The following is a 22,837-nucleotide window of genomic DNA, read 5'->3' as shown; positions in this document are numbered from 1 at the left end:
TAGTTAAAATGATGCGGAGTGTAATTTAAAATTTCGATAAAAACAATCAGTAGAAAGAAACAGGTGCGGTCCACACGGTATACGCATTTCCGCCTCTAAAGTAACAGATGACTTTCACAAAATGTGTATCGTACTTTTGCAACTTCAACTTCTCCTTGCTTTCGGACTGTCGGTTCCCATCGTGGTGTTCACTAATTTAATAACAATAAATATTTAAAATCTGGCTCCTTTTATAAAAAGAATATATATTATTTTATAACTTTTTAATTAAACTAGCAAAAACATATAATATTTTACATGTAACGAATTTTTCATCGCATTGATTAACCTTTAATACTTTCATTGTAAGAATAAAGTGTTTGTTTGTTATTTTTTTTGTAGCTTATGTGGTTTACTTCTGAACTTTTTTCAATTCAAAGTGAAGCTTTTGATTAAGGTTTATTAGATTTAATAACCTTTAAAAAATTATATTGGCCGATAATAACCTCAAGTTAGTTTATAGCCACTGTGGTCCCAATTATTAAAAAAGTTGGCCCCCAGTGGTTCTCCGTTAAATAGGACTTAACGACGTTATATTTTGTTCTGAATTTCGAGCTAACGTATTAGAGCATTTGATCGGAATGAGGATACGAGATTGATGTAAAACTTAGTTCGAAACGATTATCAAAATAGCTTAATTTTTATTAATTGAAAGTTCACACCCGAATCGAAACACTTTTCATAAATATGCAAACGTGTACTAAATCCATAAATGATTTCAACCAAAAAACCATATCTTTAATGGTTTATAATTATGATCAAGTTATGGACATTTGTGTGGTTCACTCATTAGAGTAGAGATGATAGAAAAACTTGAACTTGAAACTGGATTCGAAAAAAACCCAGAACCAGTTTTTATTATACTCGGGTTTTTAATACCCGAACTCATACCCGAACCGGACCTATTTGTACCGGTAATACCCGAAACCGGAACTGGTTTCATACCCGGAACCGGGTTTTTCCAATACCTGAAACCGGTTTTTTCAAATACCCGATCTATACCTGAAAAGTATCTGAAAAATACCTCTAAAAAGTGCAACTCCATAAAATTCCAATCTATACCTGGAAAAAAATGCGAAAAAACCCAATATTAGGGTTTTTTTTTAATACCCGGAAATAGGGTATTCAAATACCCAGTTCTATACTTGACCCGATACATAGGGTATGGTTTTTAGAGACAATACTTGGACCCAAACCTCACCCAGATATTGCCAATACCCGATTTTCCAATACCCGCTCACACCCGAACCCGATTTCATACCCAAACCCATTTCATACCCGAACTCGGGTATTTGAAAAACCCGATTTGTGCACTCTACATTACATTAGAGTATGCTCCACGTTAAAGTGATCGGTTTGCCATAGGGCCCGGTAGACAAATAATAACAAAACTATAGTTATGATAGTGATTGGGCCACATGCGCATATCCATACACTAGATTCATAAGAGTGGAACATGCATTTGTCTAAACATATCCCCTCTAAATTTTCATCAAACTCCAAAACAAAAGGATTGTGTTGTCCTTTTACTCTAATATTATGAAATTGGAAGAATACTACTAAAAGGGAGGTAGGGTACATTAAAACAACCCTAATTAATTCCAAAAAGAAAAGAAAAAAAAACTCTTCTATATCACATATTCTTCTTAGAGCATTCATATCCAAGTTCTTACTCATATCCTTAACAATTAACTAAAAAACGCATATATCTTATCAACTAAAACAAATTAAGAAACAAAACCCGCATACTATTCTACGTATTTACCTCTATTCAATTAAATAATGCCCTTTAAATCAACTTTTACCATTCTTTTTGCGTCTTCCATTGACAAAAAAGTTATAATGGATGAACATTGATTGTTAAATGTAAGAAATCCTTTGTAATCCTTATAATTTAAAATAAGGAAAAGTATAAAGAATCGGATGAAGCGGTTAATCTGGAAGGCATGATTTACCAATTCGGATGTGAATGTTCTTATTGTTTAATCAGATGGCTTGCAATAACAGACTAGATTGCTAAAACACTTCAAGAACTGACAATGCATACTAAATGGACATACAAAAATAAAATAAAATTGAGGCAGTGGATACACGCTCTTATACATGATCCGTTTATACATATCGCTCACTTGGTACAACAGTACTGACAAGACATCCACACAGTAATTAAGGTAGTACTTTCGTTTCTCACTCATGCACTCAAACAGCAATGGTACACAACACGTGTACAATGTCTTTTACGTTTTTCATTTATACAATCTCTCGCGATCCAAAAAGGCGACAACTTTCTCAAACAAAAACTTGCTAACAGAAAACAAATATTGGTCGGTGAAATATGCAAAAAATCACATGTTTTGCAGTCTGTTTCCTTGTAATCAAATGGAGTTTTACCTGAATAAGTCCATTTAGATGTGAACTTATGCTTTTGATACCGTTAATCAACGATCCATAAAAGTCTTCTGTTTGCACGAGGGGCTAATCCAGAAATATCGCGAATGTCTTTGTTGTTTGGATGAACAAGCTGCAATTTAGAGAGCATAGCATTAGATAAAAATTAATCATTATGTCTTAAATATTATTTATTTAGTTATTGTGCAATGACGAAAATTAAGATATTAGAAGTAGGAATGTACCTTCACAATAATAATAGATATTACACCAACCACAATAAGGAAGAGCAAAGCCATGATGCATCGATCAGTTGCAACCTACACAGCAAGTTTAAGTGAGCAACTAGAATGAACAAAAAATAGAATAAATTAAAAAATAATAATAAATAAGGTTGTGTATAGTTTAGAGATTGACCTGCCTACCAATTTCCTTCACTAATTGAGAAGCTTTCTTGATGGAAAAATGGATTGAATCAAGTTCATTAACAATTCTACTCATTTGCTCTGTCTGAAAATGGCCAATTATATTATTTTCCATATGTTTTGAAAAACAAACGATTCAACACGGTAAGAATGTAAGATAACATCATAACAATATAACATACTTGTGCTTTGAGTGCTGCTGCAGTCTCGGTTCCTACATTTATTGTCTCATGAACCACCTGTTAAAAACATGTCAAGAGTATAAAATTAACATAACTATAAACAAAACGTGACATGGATATTATTGCATTAATATATTGTTTCTACAAGATACTAACCTTTTTTGACCGTTCAATAACTTGGTCAGTTTCATCCATCATTTGATGACCATGGTCCATTAGTTGCTGATTTGTCATAGCTAAAATATTAAAATAATCGCTTAAGTGTTACTGGTAAGTGGCGAGATGAGATAAAATATAAATATAATTGCTGATTAAATTGGTACCAGGTTCTTACATGAGGCTTGCAAGCCGTTATCTTCTTCAAACCCTTCAGCGGGCCCACCAAAGAGATCGACACATTTATTTTGAATGTTGGTTGCATATCTAGATCATCCAACAAAACACAAATGAATCATGATGTTAAGTAATGTGCACATGAAGACTTTAGGACTTACTGTTTTTTCAGTGCAACGTATGAATTCAACTCTTTGACCTGGATAAAAGTGGAATATGTTAATCATATATAGAACAATTCACTCATGTGTATTGTAGCACAAACGATATTTGAAATGAAACTGCACCATTGATTGTTTTTTCTCATTCAGTATCTTGCTGGTATCAGGATCAACTGTTTGTTCTAATTCCTTGACTTCTCTATCAAACTCTTTAATAAGCCTGGATACAAAAATCATGTACATTAGTGCAGACTAAAAAATCATGTACTCTTCAAAGTATGTAGTTAAGTAACAGAGATAATGGTAACTTATCAAATAATCAAAAGTTACCTTTTACATTCGCGCATCTTTCCAGTGAGTTCTTCCAACTGCCTACTCTGCCTGCTTGCATCTTTGATCTTCTCAAACTTTTGAAATCCATTTCTGTGTCAAAATTGATTCACAATTTTCACATTTAAAAGTTTTAAGCTTAATGAAAAACACAACAACATTATTCTAATAACCAACAATTCTACTTTTGTCTATCTAAACATTATGCATTACAGCATAAACTTCTAACACACAATAGATGGTTATAATTAACTCATCAAACTAAATGATGAGGAGCTCATCCAAGAGTTAGTAGACTCTTACATGGACCAGCTTGACAGGGCTGAAAGGGCCCAAACTTAAAAAAAAGGCATAACTTGAGCTACGATCGGAACTACGGGGCCTATTACCAGTCAACGGAAAGGTCTCGACGAGCCGGACCTGTGGAAAAGCTGCCAGGCCCATTTAGGCACTCAATTCCACCAGAGGAGAGTTCTTCCCCAAGTTTCACAACATTCTAACCTCTCCAAATTTCATCTTTCGACTTTTGTTTTGTAATTTCGAAAAAGGTTTGCCAAATTTAGAAATCTCGTTACAGCATTGAGAATTCAATAACATTTCTACTTATTTGAGAATTATCTCTCTTTTATTACTTATCGTTTCGGCTTATTGACTTATCGGTTGCATCAAAAAGCCAGGATTTGTGGCTTTTGCCAAACACTTTTTTAACTTATTGTTTTTTTGAAAAAAGCAATACGCCAATAAGTTGTTTTCAAACTCAATCCCACACATCATGCTCTAAAGAGCATTCGCTTTATTTTCCGCAAGCTCAGGCGCATCGAATTAAACATCTAACTGTCTCTATTATCCCAATCCTGTTAACCCTAAGATCTAGATTCTACTAATTAACATACCGACATACGCATCTACATTATTATTATTATAAATATAATAATCCACTTCTAACAACATAACAAAATTCAAATAATAATAATAATAATAATAATAATAATAATAATAATAAAGTGCTTACGAAAGTGCTCGAAAAATATCAGCAATCTGTCCGTCAATCTCGCCAAGCTCTTCGCTAATGGCCGCAATGGAAGAGGCCATGATTCAAGTTATGAAGTGATGAAGTAATTAGATAAGAGCAATGCGGGTCGGATATATTATAGATCTGACCGGAAACTGCTGAGTTTGAATTTGAATTAATTAGATTTGTACAGGATGCTCTGCATAGTAATTGTGTATGAGAGATGAATAATAATAATAATAATAATAATAAGACAGCTAGGTAATTGTGAGCTGTGAATTAACGAGTGATTTTGTTATTGATGGACTTAAATTTGTTGTACTCGGTGCAGTAAGTGTTGTACTAAACCGAGGCCCTAAGTTTCGGCCGTTTAAACCGATGAGTGGGTCCATGGACTAGATGTGTTATGTTTATTGGATCTTTTAGTATCTAACTTCATGCTGACACGTTTATTTAATTATTTTATTTTTAAGTTTGACTGTTTAAGATCACACTAGACAAATAGAACCGATGACATAGTCCATCCATAACTATATGGAATGCTCACATTGGGTTATTCTCGATACATGACAAATGATGAAGCGTAAGTTTGGATTATTTGGATATTCACATAACACGGATACGTTTTTATATTTTGGATTGGTATAGTGGTGTAAGTTGAACATTTACATTGGAGGGGTTAGAAATTTTTGATTAATCATAAGTTTATACATTTAAAGCAACATTTTTTTAATCAAATAAAGATTGTAAGTCCCGAGAAAATAACATGTTCTTATATATAAAATATGGACCTTAAAATATAGGTTTTTGAATAGGAGTGGTCAAAGATATGAGCTATATACCATACTACAGAACCCAAAACCAAGTGGACCATAACCCCTTGCCGCCCCGACTAAGGTCCGCCCATGATTGTGTAATACATTTGTTACAAGCCAATATATATTCAGTATCTTTTGATAACAACTCAAATAATATAAACGTGGTTCAAAATTTTAAATTATAATACGAACTGATTTGTGACGGGAGGTTTTCTCATAGTCAATGTATTGCATATATCATTAACTTGGTTGTGAAAAACATATTAACCGTTTCTCAAATAAAGAGTTTAATTAGTGCTTTAAAAAATATGTTTCGTGACATTTTTAAGGTTAGTAAAGAATGTATAACAAAATAAAAGTTTTTTTCTCAAAACGAATTCTTGCTTTGTATATCCAAAATGAGACGTACCTACTAGGTCTAATTCAACGTGACACGTCAATATGGACACACGAGCTAATCGCTTGTACAGTCAAGACTAAAAGAAAATGACCCAACAAAAAAGAATGCTTTACTCAATAACCCAAAGGATTGTCATCAAAGACTTTCCATGACCCACCAACACACCTTTATGTTCTCCACGCAAAGCTTTACCTAGTTGTGTATTGTGTATTAAAATTCTTACTACATAAATATTATTTACGTCGTTCATTTGGTGGTAGCAGTATCTCTTCTAAAAAGTTATAACACTTACGACCCCTTTTTACTTGAGTTTGAATCTTAGAACAATGGGCTAGTCCCCCTATTACTGACATACACTAGTTGGAATTAAACTGGGACCCCTCGGAGGTTTCCACAAAGTTTTGCCACATGTGTGGTTCGAACCCTCATATATCCCCTTTGCCTTACACTTAACCCATATAACAGAGTCAAGGATTATTGACAACTATCATGTATAATTTATCCGTTTTTCTTTTCATAATGCTTTTGTTGTGCATTTCACTTTTCAATCAAATTCTCACATAGCACATTTATAGAGAGAGGGTGTGTTTAATGCATAACATTTTTAAGTAGCGAGCTATGAGAACGTTATAAACACTTGTTCATTGAGACGGTTATGGATTATGTGGTCACATAACTTAACTGCCTCATATACCATACCTACATGTTTTCTTTTCTATAAACACTTTTTTGATTCACGGTTACATAAACCCAATTTTGATTAAAAAAAAGTTTGATGAAGTGAGTGAAAGCTTAACTAGTGTGACCAAGCAATCAAATCAAAGGCTGAACAAATATAAAACAATTTGTTAACTGGTAGAATATCTTCTTGAGCCTGCTTTATGATTTGCTTGAGCCTTGAAGTGTGGGGTTGGGGTTTATCCCACATTGGTTACTTAAAGAAACAAAAGGGGTCGAAGTTATTATATAAAGCAAGCAGATACATGTCTCAAAATCACGCAGCCATGCAATGAACACAAAGCGAACTATTCTTTCGCCTTTTACTAAAGAATACCGTGTGTTCGTTGTAAATAATGGCATACCCCAATTTTTGGAGAGTCCCTTCTAACCAAGGGCTCCAACCAATTTCTTTTAGTTCAATGTTTCACATATGTTCAAAATTATCAAACTAGATATATCTTTGAACCCGTTTGAGCTAACTAGTTTAAGCTTTGTCTAAAAGTGGGGATTCAATCGCTTGGCTATTTTTTTTCATCTAATATCCATAGTTATCTTTTGACATCCCCGATGGAAGAACGACAACTTGTTATACAAGGTTATATATAACTTATTCATGATTCATATCTCATTCCTTACATATGAACACAATTTGACTAAATTCGAAATTATGTTATGGCATCCATTAGACAATTCAGGATTAGTAGTTATGCATTTAAATCATTTTATGGTTGTTTCTAGTTGTAGACGCTTGGTTTACCTTATTTTGAGTTATGATTGTATAAGACAGACTTATGACATAACGAATTACGAATCCATGGTTGTAAACAACAAACATTAATTTCAAGAAATCGAATGCAAGATTAGCAATCCCATTTACAACACTTTCAAAAATGCATGTCTTTTTTTTATTTTACAACAAAATTTATCAAAGACTTAGGTTAGGCCAAATGAAGAAAAACATATTAACTTATTTTGTTACGTTCTTCACCAACTGTTAGAGGTCCAGTAGTGAGGGGTTGAGGTTTCGTCCCACATTGGTTGCTTAAAAACCAAAAGGGGTGGAAGCTATTATAAAAAGCAATCAAATATGTGTTCAAAAGCCACACAGCCATGCAATGAATACAAAGCGAACTATTCTTTCGCCTTTTACTAAAGAATACCATGTATTCGTTGCAAATAATGGCATACCTTAATTTTCGTAGAGTCCTTACTACACAAGGGCTCCAACCAATTCTTTAGTAAAACCTTAAGCTCTAATTTTTGCTTTTGTTTTTGTTTTCAGTTGAGAATACTTAAGTTTAATAATGTATTTTAGTTAGCTGACATAACTTGATTTTAATATATTTTAGTTAAATGAATGATAACTCCGGTAATCGAATTAATTTTTACACTGTTAAGCATGATAACACCACCTCAATTGAACACATGATGAGTCAACTTTTTAAAAGTTCACTTGCTGTGTATACCGATACTTAATTGAAATATAAAGATTGAAAACTTCATGTTGGAAATCCTTTTGATTCCAAATTGAATATAACGGTCTAAAAACAAGAACAAAATATATAACGAGTCTAGTTCTAACTTCTACGCTTATAAGAACTAGATTTGAAATCTTATAGAGGTCTTTTAAGTCCTATGTAACATAAAATAACTATTTCATAGAGTGGTGACAAACAATATACACTTCTTTTTGAGTTATTATTAACTTGTTCAAGTAGAATAATATTGAGTTTTTTTATTAGAGGGTATAATTTTCTCTAATGTTTTTAATTTACCTTTTTGAAATTTCAAGAGATTTATGTTTCCCGAGTTAAACTCGAATCTTCCTCTATGTTACTCAAACTTGTACCATGAAAATATTAGACTATATTATTATTAGGTATTATAAGTGTAATATAATACCTAATAATAATATAGTCTAATAGAAAAATTGTCGATTTATCAAATCAAGTTCAACCTTTGGCCGAGCTCTCGGTTATGCTAGTTTGCAATCCTATCTTTAACAATCTTTGATTTACCTAAACTTTGCTTAATTGGACAAAAATATCGCTAGTATAAGGATCGAGAATGTCATTGACTTAATGGTAAGGTGTATTAATGATTCATATAACGTGTTGGGTGTGGATTTTTATCCTCGAAATTAAGCCTAACTTAAGGATGTTGACTTAAGCTGTTATTCTGAGGAAGGTACGTTGACTAATTCAATTGTTCTATATTATCTAACTGTTTTGCAGATAAGAGCACGTGTTAAATATGTTTATAAGAACGTGGATTGCAACGGAATGCTACTTGAACTTCGTCAACAAACAACGTGGGCAGTAACGGCTTGTTGAAGAAGTAGTCTAGGGTTTCCGGAATAATCGGAATAACAGTTGTAATCTTCTTATTATATATTGAGTTGATAGAATCGATAGGTCACACACATTCACTTGTTTAGCAGCTAGTACTCATTGTATCAGTTAGTTCACGATTACTAATCAGCTCCAACCTTTGTAATCATTGGTTTTGTTATTAATAATATCGACGGTGATAGTTTTCACCGTCCGGGGGTTTTTTGTGCCGGAGATCATAATAATCAAGCGTAATTCGACCAAAAGTTAAGTTCATAATCTTTAACCGAAGAGATTCGACTAAAGATTACGTTGTAAACTCTTGACCTAAACGAATATTATCATAATCAAGGGTTTTTTTCACTCGTAATCATATCTTTGTGTTCGATATCACCATCATTAAGCACTTCACCTCACGCACTAATTTGATCAAAAGTTGCTTTGTCAATTTTTGACCGAAACAATTTGGCGCCCACCGTGGGGAAAACGGTGCTTTGATCATTATTCATTCTCAAACGAAACCCTACTCTCAATATCCACAACATGTCTTCACAACCCAAGATTGTTTCATCTTCTGCCGCAGCCTCAGAATCCTCAGCGAGGCCCCCCATGCCTCCTCCTACTGGTGGTATCCCGAAGAAGCCTGATAACGTCCAAAAGAAGACTGTTGCTCCTGTGTTCTCGGGATCGAAACCATCTTCCCAGGATCCCATCATGGTGTCTAACAACGACCTTCTGTCTCTGTACAGACGGTTACAGAAACAGATGGATCGCCAGAACAAGACCAACCAGATGCTCGTGAGGGAACTAGAAGATTTCAAGAAAGCCAAGAAGCCGGCGGAAAAATTCACACCACTAATCCCGAGATCTCTGGATTTCACTCCTCCAGGATCCCCAGGATTGGTGCATCCAGAGCCGACCACGGCGTACAACTCTGGACCCCCATTTTTCCAGCATTTGGGGTCTGCGGGATTGCACTTATCTGTATCTCAAGGATACCCGTATGCGTCATCTGCTGGGCCCTTTCAACATGCAGGATCCTCAGGATTGTCGCAGCTGGGAGGACCCTCAGGATTGTTCCAGCAGTCTGGATCCTCAGGATTGTTTCAACAATCCGATCTTCAGGATTGCTCCATCAGGCTGGTCCTTATCATCAGGCGGTATCTTCAGGATTAGCTCAAGCTCAACAGCCCTCAGGATCCTCTGATGTGCACCAGGGAGACTTTAAACCGATGCAGGCTAACACTCCAACTGCTCCGCTTACCTACCCTGGAAATACTATGTTTAGGAATACGAGATACAACGCCCAGACCGCTCCTCAGAATGTTAATCAGGGTAACTTTTTCAATAATATTCCACTTAACGCTAACCAAGGATTTTTACAGGATGCAGACATAAGTTCAAGTTTAGCTCGAGAATTGCAGAAGTTTAAGGACATGATATCGAATGTTCCTGGCATAATCCGTCCCATAACTGAAGTTCCCACTGATAGTCACAGGATATCCCGGTTTGTGCCATCAATTAGCGACGTACAGATCCCAAAACGGTTTCAAACCCCAAATATGAAACTATATGATGGCTCAATGGATCCCAAGGAACACGTCGCACAATATAGAGAACGTATGGAGATCAATCCAATCCCTATGGAAATCAAAGAGGCATGTCTTTGCAAAGGGTTTGGGTCTACCTTGACCGGAGCAGCCATGAAATGGCTACTGAGTATTCCTCCTAACACTATCAATTCTTTTTCTCATTTAGTTAACATGTTTAATAACCAGTTTTCTTGCAATAGAACTTTTGAGAAAATGACATGTGATCTTTATAGGGTTACCCAGAATCCCGGGAAATCTTTGAGAGATTTTATTACCAGGTTTAGTAAGGAGTCGCTGGAAATCCCGAATCTAAACCCAGCTTCAGCAGTGGAAGCTCTCAAGTTGGGGTTAGAAAAAGGCTCCTCTTTCTATGATGATCTTGTTATGACTCCATGCAGGTCATTAGATGAAGCAAGAAGCAGAGCTCTGAGGTTTATCAGGCTAGAAGATGTCAAGAAAAACTCTAAGCTCGATATCCCGAAGTATGATCAGACGAACAAGAAATCCGAATCCCCGGGAAAATCATATCGAGCAAAGCCTTACTACAAGCCTGATAACCCCAGGATTAATGCAGTAGATGAGGAAAATGATGAAGAATATCCTAAGATCTCTGAATATTGTTTTTTTGTAGATATTGGTGGATTAATGTGTGCTATGCAGGATTTAGGTGAAAAAGCCAGGTGGCCAAGGAAAGCGGAGAGACCAGGATCCTGGAAAGACAAATCAAAATGGTGTGCCTTCCACGAAGACTTTGGGCACTTGAATGATGATTGCATTGCACTCAGAAGGGAGATCTGCTATCTTCTCAGCAAGGGCCACCTGAAAGAGCTACTTGGCAAGAAGAAGGGAAGAGAGCAGGATCCCGAGAAAATTCCTGAAAAGCCTACTCTTCCACCAGCAGATGCAAGAACAATCATGTTCATATCCGGTGGATCCGACATCTGTGGAACCTCTTATTCTTCTGCAAAGAGAAACGCTGACCAAAGAAAGTTAGAAGTGGCTGACAGGCCAACAAAGACATCTATTCTCACTAAAGAGAGGATTATATCCTTCGATGAAAGTGATAGGGTCGATGTTCAGGATCCTCATCATGATAGTTTGGTAATAACTTTATATGTGGCTAACCATTATGTTCGCAGGATCCTCATAGATGGCGGAAGCTCTGTCAACATTATTCAATTAGATGTGCTGAAAAAGATGAATATTCCTGAGGATGAGATTGTCCCCAGTTTCTCAGTATTGGTTGGATTCAGTGGAGAAACTAAGAACACTATTGGGGAGATTAAGCTCCCAATATATGTCGAAGGGGTAAATAAAATGCAAAAATTTTGTGTTATTGACTGTTTATCTTGTGGCAATATTATATTAGGCAGGCCCTGGATACATGATATGAAAGCAGTTCCCTCCACTTATCACCAATGTGTGAAACTCCCAAGTCCGTGGGGGGTTATCAAAATCATTAGTGACCAACAAGACGCGAAGAATTGCTACAACTCTTCCATGAAGTGTACTGCCAAACCACAGCAGGCGTAGCAATTACAGAAGCCAGCACGAGGCGTAATGGAGGCCAGGGAAAAAGAGATTAAAGAAGTACCTCTTTATCCCGAGGATCCTGAAGTCAAAGTGCTGATAGGAACCAACATTCCTGAGGATATTGAGTCAAAATTGCTCGATTTCCTCAAGTCAAGGCTGTCAACATTTGCATGAAAACATGAAGATATGACAGGTATTTCCAAAGATATTATAACACATAAACTTGGAATTGATAATTCTTTCAGGCCAATCCATCAAAAAAGAAGAAAATTTGCACCTGAAAGAAACATAATTATTCAAGAAGAAGTAGAAAGACTCTTGAAGGCAAAAATGATTAGGGAAGTTCAATACCCCCGATGGTTAGCAAATGTGGTGGTTGTACAGAAAAAGAATGGCAAATGGAGAGTTTGTGTAGATTTCACAGACTTGAACAAGGCTTGTCCTAAAGATCCATCGCCTCTACCACACATCGATTCAATGGTTGATGCTACAGCCGGCCACGAGATATTGACATTCATGGACGCACCCTCAGGATTTCAGCAAATCCAGATGGAGCCCTCAGATCAAGAAGATACGGCCTTCATGACTCCCACAGGTATTTATTGTTATATTGCTATGCCCTTTGGACTTAGAAATGCATGTGCAACCTATCAGAGGTTAGTTAACATGATGTTCAAAGAGCAACAGGGGGACACAATGGAGGTCTATATTGATGATATGGTGGTGAAGTCCAAGAAAGCTAAAGATCACCTTCAAGATCTCAAGACAGCATTTGATATCCTCGACAAATACAACATGAAGCTGAATCCTTCGAAATGCCATTTCAGAGTGAAGGCTGGCAAGTTCTTGGGATATATGGTCACCAAAAGGGGGATAGAGGCGAGTCCAGAGCATATACAAGCTATCCTGAATCTGAAATCCCCAGAATCAGTCAAGGATGTTCAAAGGCTAACCGGCAGGATAGCGGCACTCAATAGATTCATATCCAAATCCTCAGAAAAGTGCAAAGAATTTTATGATATCCTGAAGAAAAACAAGAGGTTCGAGTGAACCAGTAAGCATGAGGAAGCTTTAGCATCCTTAAAAGCTTATCTTTCTTCTGCTCCTCTACTATTTTGGCTAAGGATCTCGAAGGTCAACAACACCCCATATATTATGTAAGTAAAAGTCTTTTGGATGCTGAAACCAGGTATTCTTATCTTGAGAAATTAATTTTAGCCCTTATTATGGAATCTACTAAACTTAGACATTATTTTGAAACTCACCCTATATGTGTTAAAACTAACTATCCTATTAAGTCTGTTTTGAGAAAACCAGAAATGTCAGGTAGAATGGCAAAATGGGCAGTAAAGCTAAGTGCATATGATATAACATATGAACCTAGGACTGCTATCAAATCCCAGGCATTAGCAGACTTTGTGGCTAATTTCACCATTGAACTTAAAGAAAAGGCAGACTTGGAAGTCCAACAACTTGAAGAAACCAAAGATAAGTGGACTCTATACACTGATGGTGCTTCAAATGTCAGAGGAACAGGTCTCGGGATTCTGCTGAAATCGCCACAGGGGGACATTATACCTCAATCCATATCCTGCGGATTTCAAGCCACAAATAATGAGGCAGAATATGAAGCTTTGATAGTAGGATTACAACTAGCAATCGACATGAAAATCAGGTTTATTCAAGTACATGTTGATTCATTGTTATTAACTAATCATTTTAATGGTTCATATACTGTTAGAGGAGAAAGACTAATGAAATATCTAGAGCTAGTCAAAAAATTAGCAAAGTGTTTCGAAATGTTTGATATTTCGCAGGTACCTAGGGAATAGAATGTTGAAGCAGACACCCTAGCATATTTAGCTTCATCCTTCAGGATACAAGAAGGTGTCAAGATCCCTATCGTACATATCCTGAGCCCAACAATAGAAGAGCAAGGTGTCAATGAAATATCAAAAGATGACGAAGGTGTGGGAGCCAAGCATCCTGAGAATAGTGAAAATTCTTGGATTATCCCAATCAAAGAATATATTCAGGATGGGGTTATACCCAAGGATGAAAACCCAAGAGCTTTTCGCACAAAGAATATATTCAGGATGGGGTTATACCCAAGGACGAAAACCCAAGAGCTTTTCGCACAAAGGTAATTCCATATACTATAATGAATGATATATTATACAGAAAATCTCTTGCAGGACCATATCTTAGGTGCTTGGAGAAGGCAGAAGCTCAAGAAGTTCTTCAAGATATCCATGATGGAGATTGTGGGAATCACACTGGGGGCAGAGCACTATTCTCCAAAATCCTAAGGACGGGGTATTTCTGGCCAACAATGAAGAAGGATGCTACGAATTATTCTTAGAAATGTGATGCCTGCCAGAGACATAACAACATTTTGCACCAGCCGGCAGAACCATTATATCCTATTATTTCCCCTTGGCCTTTCATGAAGTGGGGAATGGATATCGTGGGGAAACTACCAAAAGCTCTAAGAGGGAAAGTCTTTATGCTGGCTATGACAGATTATTTCTCGAAGTGGATCGAAGCGGAAGCCGTTGTTCAAGTCAGATAAAAAGAAGTTATCTCATTCATCAAGCGCAATATCCTGACCAGATTTGGGATTCCGGCAGAGATAGTGTGTGACAATGGCTCGCAATTCATCGGCAAGAGAACAACTAACTTCTGTGCCAGTTGGGGAATCAAGATGATCACATCAACACCTGTCCATCCTCAATCTAATGGACAAGTCGAATCAAGCAACAAAATCATCATCAATAACCTGAAGAAAAAGTTGGGGTCTAAGAAAGGAAAGTGGGCCGAGGAACTACCTTTCGTTCTTTGGGCAGATAGAACCACTTCGAAGAATGCTACTGGTCAGACTCCTTTCTCATTAGTGTTTGGAGCTGAAGCAGTTATCCCCACAGAGATGGTTATCCCGACGGCCAGAGTCACTCATCAAAATCCCGAAGATAACACTCGAAGTCTACTTGAAGATCTAGATGCGGTAGAAGAACTCCGGGATTTGGCAAAGATCAGAATGGCTTCTTATCAACAGAAGATAGAAAAGTCCTACAACAAGAATATCAGAGTTCAAAGGTTTCAAGAAAGGGATTTGGTTCTCCGAAAAGCTTTTCAAAATACTACCAATCCTACGGATGGCAAGCTCGCACCAAAGTGGGAAGGTCCTTACCTGATCGATTCGGAAGCAGGAAAGGGGGCATACAAATTATCTACTTTGGATGGTGACTTACTACCAAGGGCTTGGAATGCTATACATCTCAAAAAGTATTTCATGTAAGACTTCTATCCTGAGGATAACTGTTATACTAAACAGTCAAGGTATGTACTCGAACTTATACTTTTATTTATTTTCTAATATTATTATTCTTCAAACATGGTACTGACTTAAGCATCGGAGGGGTGTTAGCAAGGCTAACACCCACCCCTCACTTAGAGTTAACTGTTTTGTAGATATGAGGAAATGAAGTTAACTTGGGCCTTCGTCGCCAGTTTCTAAGGGCTTTGTCGCCAGCTTATTACTAAGGTATAAGGGGTGTTCACCTCTTCTAAAGTTTAAGGGATCTTCATCTCTTCTTAAGATCGCCCGTAGAGCACGTTTATTCAGCCTTAGTTTGAGAGGCGGGGCCAGCACATGAAATATAGTGACTTGTTACCTCGTTATCCTCGGCTATTGGTTTGGATCTTAAGGTTCAAGGGATCTTCATATCTTCTTAAGACGCCTGTAGCGCATGATTTATTCGGCCTTAGTTTGAGAGGCCGGGCCAGCACATGAAATATAGTGACTTGTTACCATCGTTATCCTCGGCTATTGGTTTGAATCACAAGTTTATGGTAGACGTACCATAATCTAAGGTTAAAGAGATTTACATCTCTTCTAAAGGGCCTCGTCGCCAGTTCATTCTTAAGGTTTAAGAGATTTACATCTCTTCTAAAAGGCCTTGTCGCAAGTTCGTTTCTAATTGTTTAAGAGATTTTTCATCTCTTCTAAAGGGCCTTGCCGCCAGTTTATTTAGGCCTTGTCGCCAGAATTTCTAAAAATATTTTCAGGATAATGCTAATGTCACAATTCTATTGCTATATCCCCAGGATTAGGAAGAATATTCTAAACAATGATCTTATAGCAAGAATAAGACGGTCTAGATAATTTCCAGGTTAATTGGTACACGGTTCTGGTATGATTTATTATTTGCAAGTATTTTATCTTTCATATTATTTATGACTTGATACTGGTTTAAACTATTACTAGGAAATTTTTCATAAAACTTAGACTTTTCTAAAAACGGAAAAAGTGAAAGCATGCCAATATAAGTCATAAAAAGTTGTACTAATATTATAATGCAGAAAAAAGATAGTCCGGGTTTCACTCAAAACGGAGCCCATCCACCCGAACTATCATAATTGTTCTAAATGCAGAAATTAAAAAACGATTTGGGCTTCGTCCTGAACCAGGATCCCTCCACCCAAACCATTATCCTGAGCATACTACATTATCCTTACACAACCATAATAGAAATTGTTCAAAACAACCATTAAAAACACATAAAAACAACCTGGAAACCAGGTTCAAACCTTTCCACCCTCAGCATTATCACCTTCCTTCTTTTCCAAATTCGTCGCCTCCCCAGCCTTAGTCTCCTTCACATCCTCGCCAGCTCCAACATCCTTGATCACCTCAGAAGTCCCAGCCGTCTCATCCTCTTCAAGCTTCTCCCCCCTTAGCGTCTTGAGCTTTTTCTTCCAAGCTACGGAATTCCAAGACTCCATCACATGACCCTTCGCTTGCGCTTCCTCTGACATCTTGATGATCGACTCCAGAATGCTAGCGGATGCACACTTCTTAGTCTCCTCAAAGAACTCGGTCTTCTCCAACTCAAATGAGGCTTTGAGATCAGAAATCTCTTTGTCCTTCTTTTTGAGCAGCTTGTCCTTGGTGGCAACAGCTTGTAGAAGATCGGCGAGCTTGGCTTCAGCCTCTTACTTGGACAATTCAGCATCTTGGGATATCTGACGGTAACTTTCGGTTTTCTGTTATTCCCAAATTAATATTAGTTTTTCTGCAGATTACTATTTTCAGGATAAGCAAAAAATACTTACTGTTCCAAGAAAGTTAGCAAGAGCTTGAAGCTTCTCTACAGCATCAGTGGTGGTCATATCAGCAAAGGGCTCGGTCTCGGCCGAAGTGGTGGCTTTCCTCTTCTTCTGTGCAACACTTTTTTGGCGAGTAGTTGGAATTCCCACCGAAGAGGAAAGTGTCTTGGAGTGTTCTTGTTTCACCACAGTCCTATCCTCAATAAGGTCGTCCAAATCCACTAAGCTAAAAGACTTTGGCTTCGGCATCCCTACACAATGATTTATCAAGTTATTTTCGAGATAACAAAATCCCTAGAAAACTTAAAATCCCCAAAACACTTACCAGAATTCATGCTCTCAGCGGGTTTAGCAGCAATCACACTTGTTTCTCCTGTTTCTTCCTCTAACCAAAACTCCCTTTCCTCTGCTGGAATCTTGAACAAAGCCTTGAGCCTTTTATTCGTATCCTTCCTGAACTTTATCAAATCCTCAAACACAACTGTCAAAAAACAAACCATATCAAAATGAATCGTTTGCAAAAAGAAGTTTTATCCTACAGATCTCCTACCCTTATGAACCCATTTAGTAGGCAAGCTCATCCCATCAGGAATAGAATCCCGACGAACGAAAAAGAAGTGTTTTTTCCAATCAGGGTCGCTACCAGACACCTTGGGAACTGTTAGGCCACGATTTTTATACTGAGGATCCTTTATCCTTAACTGTCTTATGGATAGTTTATCCTTGAAATATATGTCAGGATATAAAGGATCGACGATCCTCGGTATTGTTTGTTTACTAATGATTGAATTTAGTATAGTGATGTGTTAGACAGGTGTATCAACTTGGAGACGCATTTGCATCAATTATCCACATGGAACACCCTATAGCTGGAACATGGATATAGGATCCTAATTCAACACAGCAGGTTATGAACGAACTCTCTAGAAGATCGAAGTTTAAATATCACCAACGGCTGTGTGACTCGTTCTTCCGCTTATCTCGCAACTGAACGACTATACGCACGTGGTCAAAGTCATGGAGCGGCTAGTGGAGGACTTCCGTGTAATTAGGAGATATTGTTATTATTGTTATATTATTTAAACGGGTAATGATCGAATAGGAAGGATACTTGTATTCTCACACACACTAGAGCAGATTCAATAATTCTCTCTATACACTAGCTTACATTGTAATTTCGATCATATACTTCACAAACATTTGTAACCACTTTTCGTTGATTAATAAACTTGACGGTGATAGTTTTCACCGTCCGGGGTTTTTTGTGTCGGAGACCGAGATAACCATATACTCGTCGACCAAAGGTTATCTTGTTGATTATTGACTAAGATACTTCGACCAAAGATTATCCTATTAATCCTTGACCGGAGCTATTTTACCAACGATTACCTCGATAAGTTTTGGCCAAAGTAAGACTATCTTGGTTAAGGGCTTTTTCCCTCGTGATCAAATCATCGTGTTCATCAATATCACGCTCATACATTAGTCATTATTGTGTTAGCACCATACCTCACATTTACAAATTTGAATACTCGATCCTTAGCAGATTTTTGTCCAAAACAATTTGGCGCCCACCGTGGGGCAATTGGTGCTATAATCCATATTATTCTCATCAAGCTTCATTTTTCCATACCCTGAACACTCACAATGGCCTCTCAATCTACCTCTGCTTCGTTAACCATGCCCTCATCAATTCCTCTCTCATCGAGGACCTTGCCACCAATGCCTCCGCCAATCTGGCAGCACAACGAACTACTACTACTGGAAGCAGAACACAACTACCAATCTTCCAGAGTTCGAAAACCACTGCTGCTACCCCCTGCGGTTAATACTAATAGTGATGTTTCGTCTATGTTTTCGCAGGTTAAAGTATATATGGAGCAACAGAACAAGACTAACCAGAGGATCCTTCTTGAGATAGAAGATCTCAGGAAGAACAAGAGGCCAGCAGAAGATCTCACTCCCCTAGTGCCCAGGATGCTGGATTTCACCAGTCCGGGATCCTTGGCTCAGCCTTCGCAAGGATCTTCACTGTTTCAGCCAGGATCCTCTATCCTGCAACCAGGGTCCATCGGTCAACCGGCTCAGGGATCCCCAATGTTTCAGCCAGGATCCTTTATCCTGCAGCCAGGGTCCATGGGTCAACAGGCTCAGGGATCCTCAATGTTTCAGCTAGGATCCTCTATCCTGCAACCAGGGTCCATGGGTCAGCAGGCTCAAGGATCCTCACTCTTTCAGTCAGGATCACATATCCTTCAACAAGGGTCTGTGGGTCTACAGGCTCAAGGATCCTCGCAATCTCAGTAGGGGTCATCAATGATACCACCGGGATCATCTGGGTGGTATGCTCAAGGCTCCTATGGTTACCAACCTCAAGGATCCTTTGTTCAGGATCAAGGATCTTCAAGAATGCAGCATATACAGTCTTCCGAAGTCCATGTTGGAGACATAATTCCCATGAAAACCATAGCTTCAGGAGGACCCACTCCAATTGCCGACTCCTCTTTTCCAAGATACTCGTCTGGAGTACCAAACACCACCCAGCAAAGAGGTAACTGGTACGATCCTATATCTTTAGATACTAACCATGTTCCCATGCAGGATTCAGACATCAACCAGGCCATGGCTAGGGAATTACAAAAGCTAAAGGATATGATATCCAGTATCCCGGGAGTGATACGTCCAATTCCTGAGATACCGGAGGGGAGTCACAAGTTATCCAGATTCGCTCCGCCCATATGTGATGCTGAAATTCCGAAGCGATTCCAAACTCCCAACATGAAGACATATGATGGGAGCACCGACCCTCAGGAACATGTTGCCCAATATAGGGAAAGGATGGAAATTAATCCAATTCCTGAAAGACTCAAGGAGGCTTGCCTTTGTAAAGGATTTGGAGCCACGCTAACGGGAGCTGCACTGAAATGGCTACTAAGTCTTCCACCTTTTTCGGTTACATCTTTCTCTCATTTAGTCAATTTGTTTAACACTCAATTTTCCTGTAGTCGGAAATTTGAGAGGTTAACTAGTGATTTATATCGCGTTATCCAGCCTATTAATGAATCCCTTAGGGATTTCGTTACAAGGTTCGGTGAGGAAGCTCTAGAAATCCCAAACCTTGATATGACTACTGCTGTTGAAGCATTCAAGATGGGAATTCAAAAGAGCTCCTCTTTTTATGATGATTTAGTGATGACTCCATGCAGGACATTAGATGAAGTCAGAAACAGGGCGTTAAGGTACATCCACTTGGAAGAAGATAAAAAGATCCAGGATCGTCTTGGGGGACAAACAAAACAAGAAACACCCGAGAAGAATAAAGGATCCTGGAATAGGAACAACAATACAAAGCCATACGCCAAGTTCAACAATCAGAACGTGCGGGCAATTGAAGTAGGAGATGACGATGGAGATTACCCTTTCATCTCCGACTATTGTTTCTCTGTAGATACTCATGGCTTGATTTGTGCCATGAAGGATCTGGGAGAAAAAGCAAGGTGGCCTCGGAAGAATGAGAAGGTCGTCGGCTTCAAGGACAAGTCTAAGTGGTGTGCCTTCCATGAAGACTTTGGCCATGCGACAGACGAGTGCATTGGCTTGAGGAAAGAAATTGGGTACCTCCTGAGCAAGGGCCACTTTAAAGAACTCTTGGGAAGGAAGAAATAGTACCCAAGATCCTGAAGACCTCCAACAGAAAGCAACACCACCACCACCAGATGCACATGTGATCAACTTCGTCTCCAGGGACTACGAATTATTTCGAGATTCCTGTACCATAGAAGAAAATCCCGTAGAAGAATTCGAATTGGATGATGAGAGAATACCGCCCATCCCCACTACTCGGGTGACTGATCAGAGAGTCTTTTTTAACTCAAGGATCCAGGATCCTCAGCAGAACAAGTCCGATGTGCCAGCAGTTAATTTTATCTCAGGAGGTTCAGACATATGTGGAACTTCTTTCTCTGCAGCAAAAAGATTAGCCAAGGAGATCAAGATGGACAACGGAGATCATCCAATAGTCTCAACCACATTAACAACCGACAAGAGAATATTCTTCGATGAGGAAGACAAGCTGAACATCCAAGATCCTCACCATGACGGTTTGATTATTACATTATTTATCTCGAACCATTATGTACGCAGGATCCTAGTGGACGGGGGCAGCTCGGTCAACATTATCCAGCATGACGTCCTCAAAAAAATGAACATCCCGGATTCAGAAATCATTCCTAGAACATCGGTGCTAGTCGGTTTCAGCGGTGAAACCAAGAAGACATTGGGGGAAATCAACCTCCCAATTTATATCGAAGGGTTAAATACATACCAAAAATTTTGTGTTATAGATAACCTTTCCTGTTGCAATGTTATTTTAGGTAGGCCTTGGCTCCATGGAATGAAGGTCGTAGCTTCAACTTACCACCAATGCATCAAGCTACCAACTCCTTGGGGAGTTGTAAAGATAGTGGGTGACCAAGCGGAGGCTAAGAACTACTATTCATCATCAATGCAACAGCTAAGCAAACTATAGCATAGCAACTACAGCAACATCCTAGAGACGTGCTGGAAGCTCGGGAGAAAGACCTCAAAGAAGTATCATTGGACCCCGAAGATCCAGAGATAAAAGTTTTCCTAGGATCCAGTATCCCTAGCAAAATAGAGGAGGATATAATATCCTTCCTAGCGCGAAGGAGATCAACTTTTTCCTTCAAACACTCAGACATGACAGGTATTTCGAAAGAGGTAATTACTCATAAACTCGGCCTTGATTTATCTGTTAAACCCGTCCATCAGAAGCGAAGAACATTCGCTCCTGAGAGGAACAAGATCATACAAGAAGAAGTTGAAAAACTTCTTAAAGCCGGTATGATCAGAGAGGTTCAGTATCCTCGATGGCTAGCTAATGTGGTCGTTGTTTCAAAAAAGAATGGAAAGTGGAGGGTATGTGTCTATTTCACATATTTAAATAAGGCATGCCCCAAGGATCCTTTCCCATTACCACATATAGATGCCATGGTGGACGCGACGGCTGGACATGAAATGCTCACCTTTATGGATGCTTCCTCTGGATTCCAACAAATTCAGATGGAACCATCTGATCAAGAGGACACAACGTTCATGACTCCAACCGGCATATATTGTTATACTGCTATGCCGTTCGGACTAAGAAATGCAGGAGCGACGTACCAAAGACTAGTAAACATGATGTTCAAAGACCAGTTGGGCAAGACTATGGAGGTATACATAGATGATATCGTGGTAAAGTCGAAGAAGGCAGAGGACCACCTTAAAGACCTCGAGGAAGCATTCAATATCCTTGACCAATATAACATGAAGCTTAATCCCTCCAAATGCCACTTCAGTGTTAAGGCTGGAAAGTTTCTGGGATATGTGGTCACAAAAAGAGGAATTGAAGCAAGCCCGGAACAGATCGAAGCTATTGTCAATCTCAAATCTCCTGCAAATGC

General features: G+C 38.3%; 1 protein-coding gene and 2 non-coding genes across 3 annotated transcripts; 2 read left to right on the top strand and 1 right to left on the bottom strand.

Moving 5' to 3' along the window:
• Positions 1-2,108: 2,108 nt before the first annotated feature.
• Positions 2,109-5,101, bottom strand: LOC143614276 (putative plant SNARE 11). Its single transcript, XM_077087766.1, has 10 exons — positions 4,871-5,101; positions 3,859-3,951; positions 3,655-3,748; positions 3,529-3,566; positions 3,369-3,457; positions 3,191-3,270; positions 3,035-3,091; positions 2,845-2,937; positions 2,673-2,747; positions 2,109-2,560 (listed from the first exon to the last, which is right to left on the bottom strand). The coding sequence occupies exons 1-10, from the start codon at positions 4,948-4,950 to the stop codon at positions 2,474-2,476; spliced, it is 786 nt and encodes a 261-aa protein (XP_076943881.1). The 5' UTR covers positions 4,951-5,101; the 3' UTR covers positions 2,109-2,473.
• A 1,987-nt stretch (positions 5,102-7,088) lies between these two features.
• LOC143614280 (U5 spliceosomal RNA) lies at positions 7,089-7,205 on the top strand. The gene has a single exon (XR_013150267.1). It is a non-coding gene; the product is annotated as a U5 spliceosomal RNA (small nuclear RNA).
• A 709-nt stretch (positions 7,206-7,914) lies between these two features.
• On the top strand, positions 7,915-8,031 carry LOC143614281 (U5 spliceosomal RNA). Its single transcript, XR_013150268.1, has one exon. It is a non-coding gene; the product is annotated as a U5 spliceosomal RNA (small nuclear RNA).
• Positions 8,032-22,837: the final 14,806 nt, after the last annotated feature.

Source organism: Bidens hawaiensis, unplaced genomic scaffold (assembly GCF_021521415.1).
Source record: "Bidens hawaiensis isolate Kalapana, Puna unplaced genomic scaffold, B.hawaiensis_p1.1 tig00039535_1, whole genome shotgun sequence".
NCBI lineage: Eukaryota > Viridiplantae > Streptophyta > Magnoliopsida > Asterales > Asteraceae > Bidens > Bidens hawaiensis.
The sequence above is the reverse complement of the archived record's forward strand: the minus strand, read 5'-3'. Positions and strand labels throughout refer to the sequence as shown.